This window comes from Neopsephotus bourkii, unplaced genomic scaffold, assembly GCF_033783945.1.
Source record: "Neopsephotus bourkii isolate Nb327-2 ecotype Australia unplaced genomic scaffold, CSIRO-AGI_Nbou_v1 NB_673, whole genome shotgun sequence".
NCBI classification, from domain to species: domain Eukaryota; kingdom Metazoa; phylum Chordata; class Aves; order Psittaciformes; family Psittacidae; genus Neopsephotus; species Neopsephotus bourkii.
The window spans coordinates 1,140,080-1,157,169 of record NW_026901172.1 but is presented as its reverse complement, the minus strand read 5'-3'; the positions used below and the strand labels follow the sequence as shown (position 1 = coordinate 1,157,169).

The 17,090-nt window shown below is 40.1% G+C and overlaps 1 protein-coding gene across 17 annotated transcripts in view; it reads right to left on the bottom strand.

Moving 5' to 3' along the window:
* FGGY (FGGY carbohydrate kinase domain containing) overlaps positions 1-17,090 on the bottom strand; it is a 325,223-nt gene that overhangs the window by 107,504 nt on the left and 200,629 nt on the right. For 16 of the 17 annotated variants that reach the window (XR_009725433.1, XM_061353407.1, XM_061353412.1 and 13 more), the window contains one exon: positions 8,114-8,202. The exons of the other annotated variant lie outside the window; for it this stretch is intronic. Coding sequence is in view for 14 of the 16 variants with exons in the window: in XM_061353407.1 (XP_061209391.1) it covers positions 8,114-8,202 (89 nt within the window). In the remaining 2 variants the exon portion in view is untranslated. Of the gene's footprint in view, positions 1-8,113; positions 8,203-17,090 lie in introns of those variants that run through there. 17 annotated transcript variants of the gene reach the window in all.

Sequence of the window (17,090 nt, the reverse complement as noted above, 5' to 3'; positions counted from 1 at the left end):
AGGAGCAACACTCCAGTGGTGAAAAGCATTTGTTTGGAAAGTCTGGAGGAAGAATTGGTCCAGAATAAATAATTTAGAGTGTGATCTGTGAAAAAGCCTATTCAATAGGACACCTAATTCTCACTGCTAGTTAGACAGAAAGCTGGATACTCAGCTAAACACCTAGCAGCTCTTTTCCCATCTATGAAATAAGAATGTCATTTTCTTACTTAAGAGCAGCGTTTTAAGGCTGAATTTACTAAGACTTTCATATGCAAGATACTAGAGGGGACTAAAGGTGGGGTTTTTTTCTTAAATAATAATACCAAAATATAAAAGCCCATTATGGAATAATCAAGTTAAGTGAGCTCTTTTAAGCTCTATATGTATACATACAATACACAGACTTCATGCAACATAGCTTTCTTTTCCTTCACTGGATGAGAGCACTCCAGGAATGTTATTGTTTTCAGGGGGTGGTTTGTAAGAATTTACTGTGAATGCATGCATTATATAAGTGCACACTGAAACACTGCTGGGGCTGTAAATGACCCAGGAGCTCACAAACATGCCTAGTTTCCTATCTGGTTCGTATTTATGCAAGAAAGCAATTGTTAACACAGCTCTTGCTGGAGAGAGACCCAATCTCACAAGGGACAAGAGCTTTGCATGGGGCTTTCCATGGTGTTTCACATAAGGAAGAGTTCAAAGAAGATGACAGATTGTTTATAACATGCCTTGTATCATGAGGGTCTGATCCCTGATGGCATTCACAGAAGCTAATGCAAAAGAAACATACACCCCTGAACACCCAGCCTGTATCTGAAGAGAACTGACATGACTGCAGAACAAATGAGATGAAGAGAACAGAAAGACAACAAGCTACTCTGTTGTTTCAGCCTTGTCTTTCCTTAGAATTGAAGGCCATAACCTCCTTTGACATTCCTCCCCCCTGGCTCCAGCTCCAGTAAAGCCCAGTTAACCAGTCCCACCATTAGTTAGCACGACAGTAAGCGGGATCTCAAAGACTCCCACCCAACTCTTTGCAAACTTTATTAAGGGGAGATTATTATCTGCCCCTCCAGAGAAGCTAATAATTACAGTGTTCCTATATCGAGTGCTTCTGCACAGGATCAACAATGAAAGGGTTGTTTAAACACAGCTCCTTTGCCTCGATGGAAAACTTTGTCTCTGTGCCACTCATCAGCTCAAGTAAATGCTAATGACTGTTACGGAAAAATAAGAGACATTTTCTGATGTACAGCGTGTACTTATTTAAGAGGCTGCTTATGATGTAGGATGTTGCAGTTCAGGACTGAAGAAGTAAGACCTTTAACAGCAAGGAATATATGAATTCTCATTATTTTTTCATTGTTATTTTTTTTAAGTGCTGTGGAATGTCTTAACCATCACACAGACACACACACGCTTGCCCATATACACACACTCTCAAACTACCACACCAGGCAAGATCAGAGCTTAACAGCCAACAAAACGCACATTCAATCCCTGAGATCATTTTCCTGAAATAGAAAACTACATATGTTTCTCAAATTTCACATCAAGCCACTGCACAGCCCCAACTGCAGGGGAGCACAGAGCCAAGCCCGCCTTTGGGCTTGGGGGAGTAAGAACCTGAAAACAAGATGATTCCTTTCGGATCACCACATTTCTCCTCCACAATCTAAACTTACAAACACCCCCGTTTCACAGCATTTCTAGTGGGGGTTGCTTATCAAGCAGCCTTTGCTTTGTCAAATTAAGACACATTGCCTTGGATTACTGAGACTCCCTGAGTTCAAAATGACTTCATGGTTGGCTCAGAGTTCACTGTCTCTGTGGCAAGGTGCCAGTAATACATCTACTACCGCGCCTGCCCCCAATCCTTTTCTATACTGACCTAGCTGACTTTTCTTTTTAGCAGCGGCGAATGCACACAATAGAAAATGAAGGGCTAGATACTGTCACAGCTCATTAAAGATCCTCACATCTTTCAAAAAAATAAGCAAAGTAGTAAATATTTGAAGATCTGAATGCAAGTCTCTGAAATGCAACGTCTCGATGTATGTCAAAGCTGCCGCAAAGGGACAATGCAGTTTTTCTTTGCTCTGCAAATACAGTTAGAACACTCTGAAGGGCTCCTGTTCTTGTGGAAAACACATTAAGCTTCTTTTGCTAATATTTTGTAAAGGGCATTTGTACAATAACAATAGCTAAAGCTTCCTGTTTGCCTGTGTGCTTCCTGGCTAACATGAACGAGACCTGCTAACAATTTTCTTATGTAGCACACAGAGCTCTTTCAGATCACACTGCAGACTCAAGGACATGCTGGGTTTGAATAAAAACAAAGCAAAATCTATCAGTAATGGCCCTCATTGCACCTGCCCTTCACAGTCCTGATAACTTTTCCAGCTCTACATTTCCTATTTTTTACAGTGGATCAGTCTGTGTGTCCCCAGTCTCCAAAGAACACGGTCTGAATTTATTAAAAGCCTGACAGAAGTGGAATTCTCTTGTTTGGCAAAGGCACTGTCACAGGGACACTTGCTTTTGGCTCCATGACAAGAAATTCTTGGTACTTTGTTTGTCTGATCCACAAGAAAGCCATCCCTGCCCTCCCAACCAGCCCTTCAAGATAATACTCCCTTCTCCAGAGACTTCTCCAAACAAGTCTGCAAGTCTGAAGTCTTGGGTTTCATTTCATAAACAGGACACAACACCCGAGTGCAATTCAGGATACTGTCACTGCCACATGGGCTGCAGGGCTGATCATGAGAGCTTTCTGAAATACTCCCTAGCCCCTTTCTTTGCAGAGAGAGGCCTGATTTTTAGACCAGGCACAAAATGGGCACAAAACATAAACAAGAAGAAGCCAAACACCAGAAGCCTAGCCAAACGGTATACATTAGTCATGGCAAGGCAAGGAAGGAAGGGAAGGGCAGCTGGCCCCAAAAAACTGGTGTCTGTGCTGCTTCAGTTACCACATCTCAGTAAAAGGATTGCCCAATCCTTTAAAAAGAGACAGGCATCCTTCAGATAACCATTTAACTCACACCAGTTTGTTTTTCAGCAGCGCCTCTAAACACAAGGTTCCAGACTCTCTCTTTTCACACTTTCCAGCCTATCTGGATAAAATATTTGGTGAGGACTTGTCTAACCGCAGTGATGAAACACCTCATGGGTAAAACAAGCAACCTCACAAGAGTGTATGCATGTATCAGTTTAACAGAAGAAAAACAAATACAGGGGTGAACATGGATCAAATCCTCAAAGGTATTCAGCTGCCTAAACACCTCCAAAGATGGAGATTTAATTCACTTCTCCAAATCACACAGGGGACATAACAGAGCAGAGCCCTGAATCCAGATTCTTGGATTCAAAAGCATCTTTGCAGCTTTTATGCTTTATTAATAACTCCAATTGTGGTAAATCAGCATGGACCAGACTCTATTTATCCCACCATACTCTGCACCAATACCACTAACATCAGAGTTCTCTGGATTTCGATCAGTGCAATGGAGCCATCTCTAGGCCTAATGATAAGCAACTGACAACAGGTTACAAATAAACTTTAAGGACTTCACTGCTTACAGTAAAGTGTCAGCTATTTAAACATGCACAGGTCAAGGAACCAGCCTCTTTCTCATAAATGAAAGAAAACAATTTGTCAGGGTATCTTCCTGTTGAAAATATACTGTATATTTAAAAGATATCACTCACTCTCACAGAGATATAGATAAGAAACTACAACACCTATTAGTTATGTAGTTCCCAGAAACGCTTTTTATGAACTGCAAGCATTTGCCTTTCACTTTGTAGTCTGTAATTACCGTAACAGTATGAGTTTCTTTCTCCTAAAACTGATTTTCTCTGGAGAAATTCATGATCCTGAGATCAGCTGGAAGGAGATCATTTACGAAAGGTCCCCCACAAGTATATAAATCTGTTACACATTTTCCCCTGTCATGATGGCTTGCAGTTGAAGACTGACTAGACAAGTGTTTCCACTTGGGTCAACATTCATATATGAAATGAATTCTTTCCTAGATAATACATTACTTTCTGTAGCTATTTATGTATCTAGAGTGCAATGACATTAGTCTGCACAAATATTCAGTTTGCTCCAACTTTTGGGGGAGTCATTTTGGAAGGTGGTTTGTAGCATCATGTTGGACTCTACCTCCACAATGTCAGCCTGACATTCTTCCCTATGTTTCCAAATCCTCCTCCACAGGTTTAATCTCTCTTTGATTACAGCTCGTCTTAAACCATGTAAATCCAGCAGACACTCTCTAATTTTCCAGTGAGTTGCTTGTGATTTGAAGTGGCCCTGAAGCAGATGCTGGATCTAAATACACATCTGTGTGTAAATTCTACCCAATTTAAGAGCTCAGCCATATTCTTATCTGCAATGTAATCCTTCACTATACTTCAGAAACACAGTAAAATTACAGATGTGCCTCTCTGGTACGAATTCTCCATCTATAACACAGTAGCCTGTAACTAAAGCAGATAGGTATTTAGATTTTATTCAGATAGCTTTATCCAAAATACCATATAAAGGAAAAGTTATCAGTGGTTATAGATGGTGGGTGGAAGAGAGCAGTGAGTCACGCTCACCATGAGTAAAAGTGCTGAGCATCTTCAAAGCATTGCTATGTGCCTGTGAAAAAACTGCTCTCTCTTCCTTTCCACAACAGAAATAAGAAAACAGAGTATTTGAGTGGCAAAACCAATCCTCGTTGTTGAAACCTTGGGGGAGCAAGAGCTGGGAAGTCCCAAAGTTTTAATTATTTTAACTAAAGAGCTGTCAGTAACATTTATTTTTTTATGCAGAATAGTCAACTGCCTGGCTCATTCAGAACAATTCAATGGGCTTTCATCAACTCAAAGGAGGAGAAATAAAAAATAACTCTTTTTAATAGGAAATATTACAGGCAACACTCTTCCAAGAACAATGGCAATCAACAATTTGGGCTTTATCCTTTCCAAGCGATGGATGTTGGTGAGATATAAGAGAATTTCAAAGCCAGTCAGTAAAAGTCTCATCATATGTCTGAGGTCTCCACCTTTGAGGTAGGAAGCATTTACTGCTTATTCTACATTCAGTGGAAAAACACTTGGGAAGAATTCAGTTCAAGCTGGCAGAATTAAAGGTGAATGACAAACCATTTCATACACAGAAGCACACATCACAAACTGCTTTTCAAACACTTAAGATCCTGATCTTAGACACTTCTTTGTGCACTGAGTAGTCTCCCAGAAGCCAGAAAGACTATACATTGATTTTAAATGTCAAATAGATACAAACTGTTTTAAAGAGACCCTTAGAAATATAAAGAAGTAAGAGTAACTAACAGTTTCAATGTGGGCAGAAGTGTCCTTGGAATTGCATTTGTTTTGGTAAAATCCCCATCACCAAAACAAATTTAATAAACTAAATCTTTCATTTATCAGGGCCAAGTTATGAATGATTCACAGTGACTAACACTGTGTCCTGCCCTGTGAAAGGCTCCTTTGTGCTCAATGGGAGAAAGGTAGGAATCTTATACTTGATGAATTCACACTTCCCCAGTTTTGTAAGTATATGGAGGTCAAATTACTTCACCTAACTACAAGAGAATTCCCAAGAAATAGGTCTGCATGCAGGAGAGCAGGGGAAGGAAAAGAAAATAGGTTTGATGCCAACAAAATATTTCTTGTCCTTATTATCCTCCTTTGTTACCCTAGAAAACATTCCACTAAAGCCAAAGCTAAGGGCTTAATTGTGGGGAGCACATTAAAGGAAGCAAAGTAGGATGTGCAAGGAACTATTTTATTCAAAACAGAAGACACTCAACCAAAGGGTGGGGGAAGCTTGTCCAGAAAGTCTTTTCCCAACATCCATCAATACGATTAAAAATTTCTTTTTAAGACAGATTCTCTGCCTTGCCTCTAGCAAGTTACAGCTAAGGACAAAAAGCCAAAGCCAGGCAAGACCAAGGAGCTGTTACTACCATTGTACCCTCCCTTCTCAGACCTACTTCCAGAGCAAACGTGAGCTTCACTGAGTTTAGACAGTCCCAAAGTCCATCACAAGCCATGACAGCCTGACACCAGCTGACAGCACCACTACATGAAGTCCATGGCATTACTCTTACCCCTTCCTTCTCCTCCCTTCCCCACACCCATAAATAGGACTGCTGCCTTCTAAATTATGAGGGACAGGAGACAGGAACTCTATTATCATACTCTAAGCTCCAACATACCCCCTCTCCTAACTTCCTTTTAAACCTTCTGCCATACATTTTGGTTGCATACAGAGGTTGTAGAGGAGGCTGATAATTTTAATTCAGGAATTCAGACTCTACTCCTACAAAGGTTAGATGAGCACTAGAGAATACAATCATCAGTTCCTAAGATCAGTTTGCTCTTTCACTGTTACTAGCAGTATTTATTGCAACAGAAGTTCTCTAGAGGAACTGGGGTCCTCCAGTACTGGGCACCTATAACACACCCAAGAAATACCTTCTCTTCCCCAAAGACCTCACAGAAATTACAGCCACTGAGAGGTACATGCAGCAAACAGATGGACAAATATTACTACTAGCTACACCAGGTTGGAGGCCAAGAAAGATGGAGGGAGGGAAGAGCAGAGAAAGGGATTTCTTTTCTACAGTATGGGTGCCACTATTAAAAAGGAACGTGCTATGGGGCAGGGAGGGCTCTGGGAAGAGCAGGAACTCTGTTCAGCAATACTGGAGATCCCTTTCAAATATATTATCATTCTCTCTGAAACTACTTCACCTGCTTTAAAAGATAGATTCCAACTCATATTTGACACCAAGCTCTCATTGAGCATATTCTATTTTAGCTTCCTCAGCCACTAGGAGAAGGTGTCCATTAACACAAGGTGAACATTTAATGATTTGCTCACACACTTTATCCCATCTATTAATCATCATCTGGCCACAAAGCCAAATTAAAACCTCCTGACCAAAGGGTGCTAACTCTAAATCAAAGTCTTGAATACTTTCACAAGATGGAGACCCTGCATGGCATTTCATCTGGGAGCCTGGGATTTATCCTCTTAAAGTTAGAGTTGGGTCAGGTAACAGGACTGTTTTGGGGTGAGAGTTGTTTGTCTGTAACCCAGTTCATAGTTATACATCAGACAACAGGCTCTGACTGGAAGTCCAAAGGAAGGAAGTTTTGAGATACTGTCTTTCAATTATCATCGAGCAGGTCTTTGCACCTCTTCATCTTTGCAAGAGATGTAAAGACTTACAGGTCTTTGCATCTCTTCACTTTTCAAACATAGCACGGCCCTGCTCTACAATGCAAGCTAGCTAACAGTAGCTGTCAATCATGGAGACTAACTAAGGAGAAAGAGCACTCAAATAAAAAGAACTGTGTCTGATATGAAGGTACCTTCCATTTCCAAAGAGACTAAAACCATCCTGTGAGCAATTTTCTTTTTAGCCTAATTTTTGCACAGCTTCAGCTCCACGGACTGGAATGGAAATAACTGTGAACTGCACTGAGCTGGGCATGCAAGTGGTCCGTAAGACTTGATTTTCAACAAACGAAACCTCACTTTTCACAAGGATTTGTTTAGTTGCAAATGCACTTCACTTACTGGTCACTTTTATCAATTGAAGGGGTTCTCTCATAGCAATTTTGAGACTGTAGCAAGTATTCTAGGATGCTTTCTTAGAGCAGCACAGATGCTGTGTTTTACAGTGCAGTGACCATTTTAAACAAGATTTTACCAGATCCCTCCCACATAGCAAAGTGTTTTCCTCCAATACTCAAAAAAGTCAAGAAATTTGTCAACAAAAATAGACTTCAAAGAATTATTAAAAGCATATTTCACAGTAACTACAGCAATTGTATTTATGTTCCAAAATGGAGTACAAGAGCAATTAACTGACAGTTGTAGCAACATAGAGTATCTGTGAATTACACTGCTCACAGGAACAACTGTGTTCAGGAATGCACGATGGAAGCAGGAGATAGGTTCAAGATGTTTTGGAGCAGGCTGAATTACAGACAGATGTACATCACAGTGTGTCCAGTCAAAATACATTAAAGCAGAAACACATACAAGCAACTAGACAAAGACCACCAAATCATACTGTTGTAATTAACATACCTTGCAGTGACACCTGTGGCTTTCCAAGATAAGAAATCTGGAAGATCAAAGAAGTGGCCTGCCTTCTCCCAGCATGATTCTTGCAGGTTCTAACAAAACAGTTATTAGAAATACAGATATTAGAGGCCAGGCATGATGTCCTTATTTTAATGCCATTTAAAAGACCTGACATCTATGTAAAAATGAGTTTTTCCAAACCAAATATTCTGATCATCCAGTCTGCTCTGCTCACTTTGCAGTGATTTACTGCCTCAAGAACCGAGACTTTTCCACCACACACTGATGGTAAGAAAAGTTTCCCATGCAGAGTTCATGGAGGCACATGTTTCAGATCAGTAACATCGGCTCTCTCAGTTCCTCTTCAGCTGCTCAATGCCAGAGAAGTCTCAAAGTTAACAGACAACTTTCTCAAGGCATATATACTTGAAGAATTCCTCACTTCCTAAAATGAATCATTTTAAATTTAGTATTTTTTAATTATAAGAAGAAAACAGCTCTGTGAACACAAAAACAAAGCTTTTGAATATATTCAACATGACTGAAGCATGACTGAAGCATTTAAGAACCTGTAAACTTTCAGTGAAGCTTTTTTCCACAGCTGGGATACTCAGGAGCAATCAACTGCCTGGATTAACCAGTAACAGTTAGCTCTAAATCCACACTATAGCCCACAACTGCCACCACAGCGTGCCCAGGAATTCACATGAACAATTAACAGAAGCTTATCTTTGCAAACTCTGCCCCTCCTCAAAATTTCCTTGAACGCACAACACCACACAAAGCACTATGAATGCCCAAGTTCCCATTTGAAGGGGTTCAACATTATTTCCTCAGCTGAGGGAATAACTGAAGACACTTACAGGAAAACCCTCCAATTAAGAGTATGATCTGTACAAGCTCCTGATAACCATGTGCTATTTCCAAACTCCTGAACTACTCTTCCATCAAGATAGATCATTTACAGAGAGTTCCCAACACTATACTCTGCAGAGAGCTAGTGGTCCATTACAAGATGCTGGTCACATCATCTGGGCCAGGCTTTCTCCTTTGTTTCGCTCTCCAAGGCTCAGTCTGAGTTCAGCTTATGATAGAGTGCATATTCTTAAAAACAATCTCCACACTTCCACAGGTATCAGATGATGACAAATGTGAGAAAAGTTTCCCCAAAAGTGACTTTATATTCCAGTGTGACATAAAGAGCGAGCATCATTGTCCTGCAACACAATGCCACCTCTGGCCTCACTACATTCAAATAACTACAGAATATCAAAACCAAACAAGTCAGTGCTGCTGATCACAAGGTTCACAAATCAGACTTCCAGAGGAGGATAAGATTCCACTGAAAATCTCCACCAGCTTTTTAAATAACTGAAACAGTGAGAAGTGTTCGCACTTAAGAGCAGGTGTTGTACTAGAAACAAATCCTAGGTGGGGTCTTTTGGCCATGAAGCTCTGCTAGATGGCACAGCCTCAGCAAGAACACAAGTTAGGTCAACAGTAGCTCCCAGCAGGCCAAAGCAGAGCTGGAGAGGTATTTCAGAAGGACATGAGGTGGGAAACTATGTGGGTCTTCATCTCTACTCAAGAAATTTGAAGGATTAATCTGCCTTCTTGTCTTCTAGCTTTCAGTTCCTACCTTTTTCCTCTACTCTCCATAAGTTCAGGCCAAGTCTCTTGTACAAGATTTGTGAGGCAGATGATTCTTCAGACAAGTAAAAGTATTAAATGCTAATAGCGTCTCAATAGCATAAGCTTTATCAATGGCAACTCCAAGTCTTCCCCTCTACTCCCCCAAAAACCCAGTAAGAACCAGTGCTACACAGCTGAGCAGAAGGCCAAAGTACTTTACCAAATGTTCTAGTAGCTTTGTGATTATGCTTTTCTTGACAAAGCTTTGGTTTTTCGATTCTTCATTAAATTGTCAATAACTAACATGACAATTTAAATCATCTGCATTTTAGAAGGTGCCATCAGTTATCTGGAGCAAAATATTAATTACATGCAGTATCAAGAATTGCTGAACTAAGAGAAAGGATAATTCCATTTTAAGAAATACTATTTGGCTCTACAACTGAATTCAGATACTGCGTGACATCAAACCAAAATCTTACAAGTCCAGAAACTGACTGCAATAGAATCTGAATTCCAGAAACTAAGATGCAATTGGGTAAGTACAAAAAAGGCAAAATTTTGTTTAGTTTTGGATCAGACAAAGAATCTGTCTTCTCTTAGTTAAGTTCTTCAAAAGCTTCTAAAGCTTCCTGGATTTCTATTGAGTTCGAGAAAGAAATGTCCCAATTACATCTTTTTAACATAGCACGTACAACCTTTGGATGTCTGTTCCTGACCGCTCAGGTTTAGCTCCTGGATGCTATGTGGCTGCTGCTCCCATCCAATTTAACTTTACATGTGAATGCAAAGGTGCTCTATAGCTTAGTGCAAAGGTCGTTCAGCCTGATCATGTTGATAATAAAAGCCATAATGTACTGTTAAAGCATGTGACTATCATCAAGAAGCAATAGGAGTAGAATGGCTATTAGTGTTAATCAGAAAAGAAACAAGATTAAGAATAACTGTCCCCTTAAATCTGTTTCATCAAAGATACTCCTTGGATCCTTATTCTATTACTTCAAGAATTCCCCAAAGCCACATGTTACTGACATTAAAATATGTTGTTTCATGAACATCCAAATGATTCATTCTCTGCCATCTTGATGCTGTGTCATCACTAATTAGCACAGACACAAAAAAAAACCATTGCATGCCCTGATGCTTTTTCCAAACAAATTTAAAAGTCTCCATGTTTTCGACACTCACTGAAGTTATTTATTTTCACTCATAGGCAGGAATCCGTGACCACATTAAAAGGATTGTGGAAAAGATCCGGGAACGTTCCCAATGCTGTATTCATATCCTGCGACTCAGCCTCCAAACTCACTTGGAAAGAAACTAATCCAATATTTCTATTTTCCAGGGGTACTTATGGAGTCCCCTTTCTTCATATCTCTCTGCTGGTTTGGGATTTAATGACTATACTTTTTTAGATCCTTACAGATAATCCCAGATACTTGGGTGGCAAAGCATTTAGGAATTATCAAGTACCGTGTCTTTTAATCTTAATAGACAAGCAGCACCTGGGGAGTCAGGGATCAAGGAACTGATATAGAGCACATGAAAGGTCTCCACTGCCCATTTACCCCTTGACAAGTCCATGAAGCCATACTGCATGATTCTGTATCGGGTAAAATGTATTTGTTCACTACTTAGTTGGACTGAAAACACACACATAAGCAGAATTTCACCTTAGCCCCAGCACCTGATACAACTTTTTGGAGACACCTGGAGGCACATTCTCCTTGGGAAAGCTGAGAGAACTTTCACATCCATATTTTACTGGTGTGCTGAGGTAGCCCATTTCTGGAGGAAAGTTTACAGGAAAGTTTGATTTCTGCCCTTACCAAGTGTACAATTTTCTTGTAAGATGAACTGATCTTCACACACCTGATGTTTGTGAAAATGCCTTTTTTTCCACCACAAGTATAATGTGTATATAAACAGCAAAGATGTCATGGCTTTTGTTATTGCTAATACAGATTGAATATGAATCATATTATCTTAAATGAAAGTATACACACAGCCTTCGTATCAGAACTCTGTTGGCCAAGCGTTTAACAAAGATGGGCTTTAGCACAGGGTATCAGTCTGAATTTCAGCACTAGTTACCAGCCAAAACCCACAAATTCAAAAATCATCCCAAACTGGTGTGTTAGAAATCCAGATTAAAAGCACGTGGCACAGATGGAAGCAGAAAAATGTTTTGCCATTTAGAGTAAAAAGAAAGCTGGTGTGAGCATTCAAGTTCCACATCAGGTCAAAACCTAAGTCATCTGAAAATCAGCAGAGACTCATTCCCTGAAGAACCATCTGCTTTTCCCAATTTAACCCTAAATTTGAATCTAATCTCCCAGGCAATCTGTATGCTATGTAGTGTACCAGTCCCTCTTTTTCTAAGTGACAAAAACAAATATACACTGTGTGAAAGGAAGAAAGACAGCAACTGAAGACTTAATGCATACACTCACAGGGATTTAAGAAACTGATGGCCCATTCCCTGCTGTGATTCAGACAGAGCAAAGACTTTGGATCTCCCACACTTCAGATCAGATGCCAAGCCATGTGATAGAGCTATTCTGAGATACCTAAGATAGGCTCTGAGCAGAAATTCTACCCTTGCCTAAGCCAAGGCTACAAAGCAATCAATTCTGCAACTACCAATTGCAATCTAATTGGTAAAATATAAACTAACAGAATTATCACATTCATCTTGAGGGAGGAGAGGGGGAGAGCTCGGAAGGTAACCTCTTAGAAGAAGGCTACTGGTGAAGGTGGACAGAACTGCCTCACTGTAACACAGCCTCTACTCCCAAGACACTGTGTTAGACACATGTAGGTACTTACTTGATCAGCAACTGCAACTAAAAGCCAAACTCAACAGCCTGAAGTACAACTTCTGCATACACGTCTGCACTTTGTATGGATTTGGATAAGACAGAGCTGTTAAAGCATTCATAAACAATTCTAATCAAGAGTTCAGTTCCAAATTCAGTACTTGGACTCATTCTCACTTAACACTGAATTTATTAGTTATTTTAATGGAAAAATATCCAGTCACATTCAACAAAACAAAAAGCCAGCTGCAAAAGCAGCAAGCAATGGAGAAGATAGAGGCTGCTGCCAAGCTAATGTGAGTGCATCCACTATTCTTCTTTCCTCCATAGCCAGGGGAAGATGTTCAAACTGTTTCTGTAAGTTATCCCATTGGTAGCTACAAGACACAGGTGTACAAAGAGAAAAACAATGATGCATAAAACAGTAGCTGTAACTGAAGATGTGAACTGTAACACACAGAAAGATCACTGACCACAGTGCCAGAAAAAGAATTACTCAGAAACTATTGATCTTAGCTATTAATTGCAGAGCAATGATATGTTAGTCAGTCCCTCTGAGCTTTTCGCTAAAGGGAGGCTCTTCTTTGCTCTTCCACACCATATCAAGAACAGAGTTATGAAAGCACAGAATAAGGAGACTGCATTTTATTTGGAGACAGTTACCAAGCACATATCTCCTCCCAGTCCAACATCCCCCACCCAGTTTGAATGAGCTACAGCATCTCTGATTTAACGGGACTGGTATTTTTTAGAAATAGCTGATTTGTAACGTCATTACTATGAGGAAAACACAACAAGCATCTTTTTGTTTTGGCACAAGCTACAAGAAAATTTCCAGCCAAAAATTAGTAAACAAGATCTTTTTCTTCTGCTACCTCTGGGGAAAAAAGTACTGACAGGCTGGACAAAACCTCACTGCAGCTTTTACATCACTGTGTAAGCTCTGCTCTCACTGCTGTCATTTTGGTTTGCCATAGCACAGACAGTCGTGTTACACTGACAAGCATTTGTCACTCCAAGTGAAGGAGTATGTGCCCACATTTTCAGTTCAAGTGCATGCATCTACCTACCAGAAGCATCTACACACTCATTCAGGCAGTGAACATCCAATTTCTTTAGCTAAAGTCAACGAAACAGCACAACCTTCTTAGCAAAGCTGCAAAAGATAGATCTGCAACTACAGAAGAAAAGAACAACTGCAATAATGTTTTGCAAGGTAATTCTAAGCAATGAAAAAATCTAAGGAAATAACAGCAAGAGACGGGAATTTAAGTGGTTGCTTTGAAAAACCCAGTAATCAGGAACTACTTTTGTTTTCACTGAATTTTACATTCAAACTCGTCTTACTGACTCCAAGAATTACAGAATCATAGAATAGTTTGGATTGGAACAGACCTTAAGATCACCGAGTTCCAACCCCTTGCCTAGCCTCACAATAGAGCATGTTGCCCAAGGCTCTGTGCAACCTGGCCTTAAACGCTGCAGGGATGGAGCACTTCTTTGGGCAACCTGTTCCAGCCCCTCACCACCCTCACAGTAAAGAACTTCTTCCTCATACCTAACCTGAACTTTCCCTGTTTAAGCTTAAACTCGTGACCCCTTGTCCTATCACTACAGTCCCTGATGAAGAGCTCCTCTCCAGCACCCTTGTAGGCCCCCTTCAGATACTGGAAGGTTTTGTCAGCATTATCTTACAGCTTATTTCTAAATATTTGTGAAAGGATAATGATTCTTTATTTCAACTTCATGTTCTTCATTCAGCTGACCTTATTAAAAAGTCAAATATGACTGTATTCACAGAAATTATCTTTTTATAAAATCCTATATTCATTTTGGTTTCCATTACAGATTTAACACTGGACTCTCTTTATCACTGCACATGGTCCACACAAGCAGAGAAATACAATGCTCCCCTAAGTGAACCCCAGATGTGCACACTTTAACAAGACTGCCCCATAGACTATACAGTAGCTGCATTCAGCTGATCATTTACTGCAAACAGCTGTCCCCAACTCGCAAACTCCACTTGCAGTGATGGCTTTGTCATATGAACACCTATCTGAAGTAACAAACATCAAGACCACCCAATTAAGTTCATGTAGACTAACCACTAGGTGCCAGAGGGCAAAAATCATTCAGCAGCAATCAAACTCAGCTGAATATAAGCCAATATAGTTCAAATAAAAGATCTCAAAAGGCCTATTATGCCCTTTATAGTTTCGTTTCTTAATTCAAAGCCAAAATGGAATAGGGATGAAGCGTTGGAAGAACAGAATACACCCCAAAGCCTCTAGTCTCTAGTTAAATCTCTATTTGTGTAGAGTGGGAATGTTAAAGAGAAAGCATTATACGGAAAAACAAGTTCACAAAGCAGCAGATGAGAGTAACCTGTGACTTTGAAGAAAAACTGCAACATCCCTCTGCAAATAAATACAAGTCAAGTGTTACAAGAAAGCCATAAGAGATAAGGACCAGTATCTACTTCTCAAACAATGATGTCAGCTCATTCCTCACAGTGAGCGATGTCATCTTTAAAGTCAGTTCTAGGAACAAGATGATGCAAATGGAAAAGCACAGTTAGGTCACCTAAGTCCTCTTCCCCTTCATCACTTCCAACCAATTCAGAGTAAATTTGCAAAGTCATATTCTTCACCAACATTTTTAATTGCTTAGGTGAAAATTCTTCAGGTAATAGAAATTCAATCTCTTCCTTTGTGAGACAGCCCAGTCACTCAAGCTTAGCAATCCTGCTGGACTGACCTATGTCAGACCCTGCCTCAAGAGCTCAAGTTTTTAGATACTACAGCTAGGAGAGCTCAGGGCAAAGAGTGAGAAGACAGGATCTCCTAACATGGCCTCCCACAGTCAGGTTAGCATCTTGGCAAAGAAGGGGTAGGCTTTGCTGACAATGTACACGCCATGAACCTACAGGTGTAACAACATTTCAAAGAATCATTTAGTATCAGTACCTTAAATAACTTATTTCCAAAAGTGCATCTAGCCTGACTCCTAATCTCTTAAATGATTCTTAACAAACTAATTGAGTTTACGGTCTCATTTCTGCAACTTCTCTTGAATTAGCAGGGCTGCAGTTTCATATGACTCAGAAGTCTCGGAACACGGAACATGGAAAAGTCAAGGGAAATCCTGAAAATTTATCCGTTAGGCAATAAACTCTATAAGAAACATCATTATTTATGCCAGCCTAAAACTTCGAAGCTCAAGAAAACAATGTTAAGAGTTCCAAAGAACTAAGGATCCACTGAAAGGAACGTATTTCATTAGGACAATCTATTTAGCTCCTTCCAAATGCTGTTTATTGTTACAAATACATGAAGTTTGATCAAAAGAAAAGTACCCAACATTTTCCCAGTAACACAAAAGTGAACTCTGCTGGTTACTTCAATGGATTTATGAATTGTCCTTCACTATTAAGACCAGGCTATTTTATCATAACTTCAGATATAAAGCAGTTATTTTCCCCACTACACCCTCTCTGCAAAACGTAGATCAATGCCAGCAGTTATGAAAGGTGCACAGCACCAATCCCAGGCAAAGATGTACAGGGGGAAAACAGCAAAAACATTTAGTAGCAGCAAAAATTCCTGGGGAGTTCAAAAATCATTCCAGGAAATTCAAGGCAAAAGTCAAGAGTGAACCTTTATATATTAGGGGGTACCCACTGACCTGGAGTATGACTGTACAAAACGCATGGTTATGGGGTTTGTTTTGCTTATAAACATCCACGCGTTAGAGCCATGTCAAGCTTCCTGGTCAAAAACTTCCCAGAAACGTGGTGCCCACCAAAGAGAGAAAGGTGCAAAATAGCTTCTGAAGATACCTCTGTTTTGCCAGTTTTGATTATGGCTAGTCATAGAAGAATGTGCCCAATCCATTGTTTGCTTAAATTCCTGGGATACTGTCAGGTGTATGACAACATTAGGAAGGCATGTTAAGAAACGAATAAGGAAGGAAAAAAACCATCTCATAAGGTCCATGGCATGGAGATGTTGACTGGGGAATGATGGAGTTCACTGTCTCATTTATCCCTGCCCGTGGTAGGGGGATTAGAACAACATGATCTCTGAGATCCCTTCCAACCCAAACCATTCCGGGATTCTATGAACTAAAAAGTAAATGAGATTTTAGGAACTTGTTTCAGAAAACAGAAGGTACCTGTTCACACCAAGTACAGTCACACAGTGGAACTCACTACCACAGGACACAGCAGCTTCACAAAGTGCATGTGGGTTCAGGAAAGATTAGCTAAATTTATAGAGCATAAACCTCACTACTAATATGACAAATAATGAGTCAAATGGATTTCTGCTCTAACCCACTCCCGTTCCTGTATCAAGCAGCACGCTGCACCTCTTGCAGTCAGCTGGCTGGAAACAGTTCTAGAAATCCTGGGAGCGTTTTCAGGAAAAACCAACCAACTGAACCAACTGTACATATTTGCAGAGGTTGGCAGCAAATTCCTGGAGAGAGTTTTACAGCACAGCAACAGACTTTGGGATGCTTTGAGA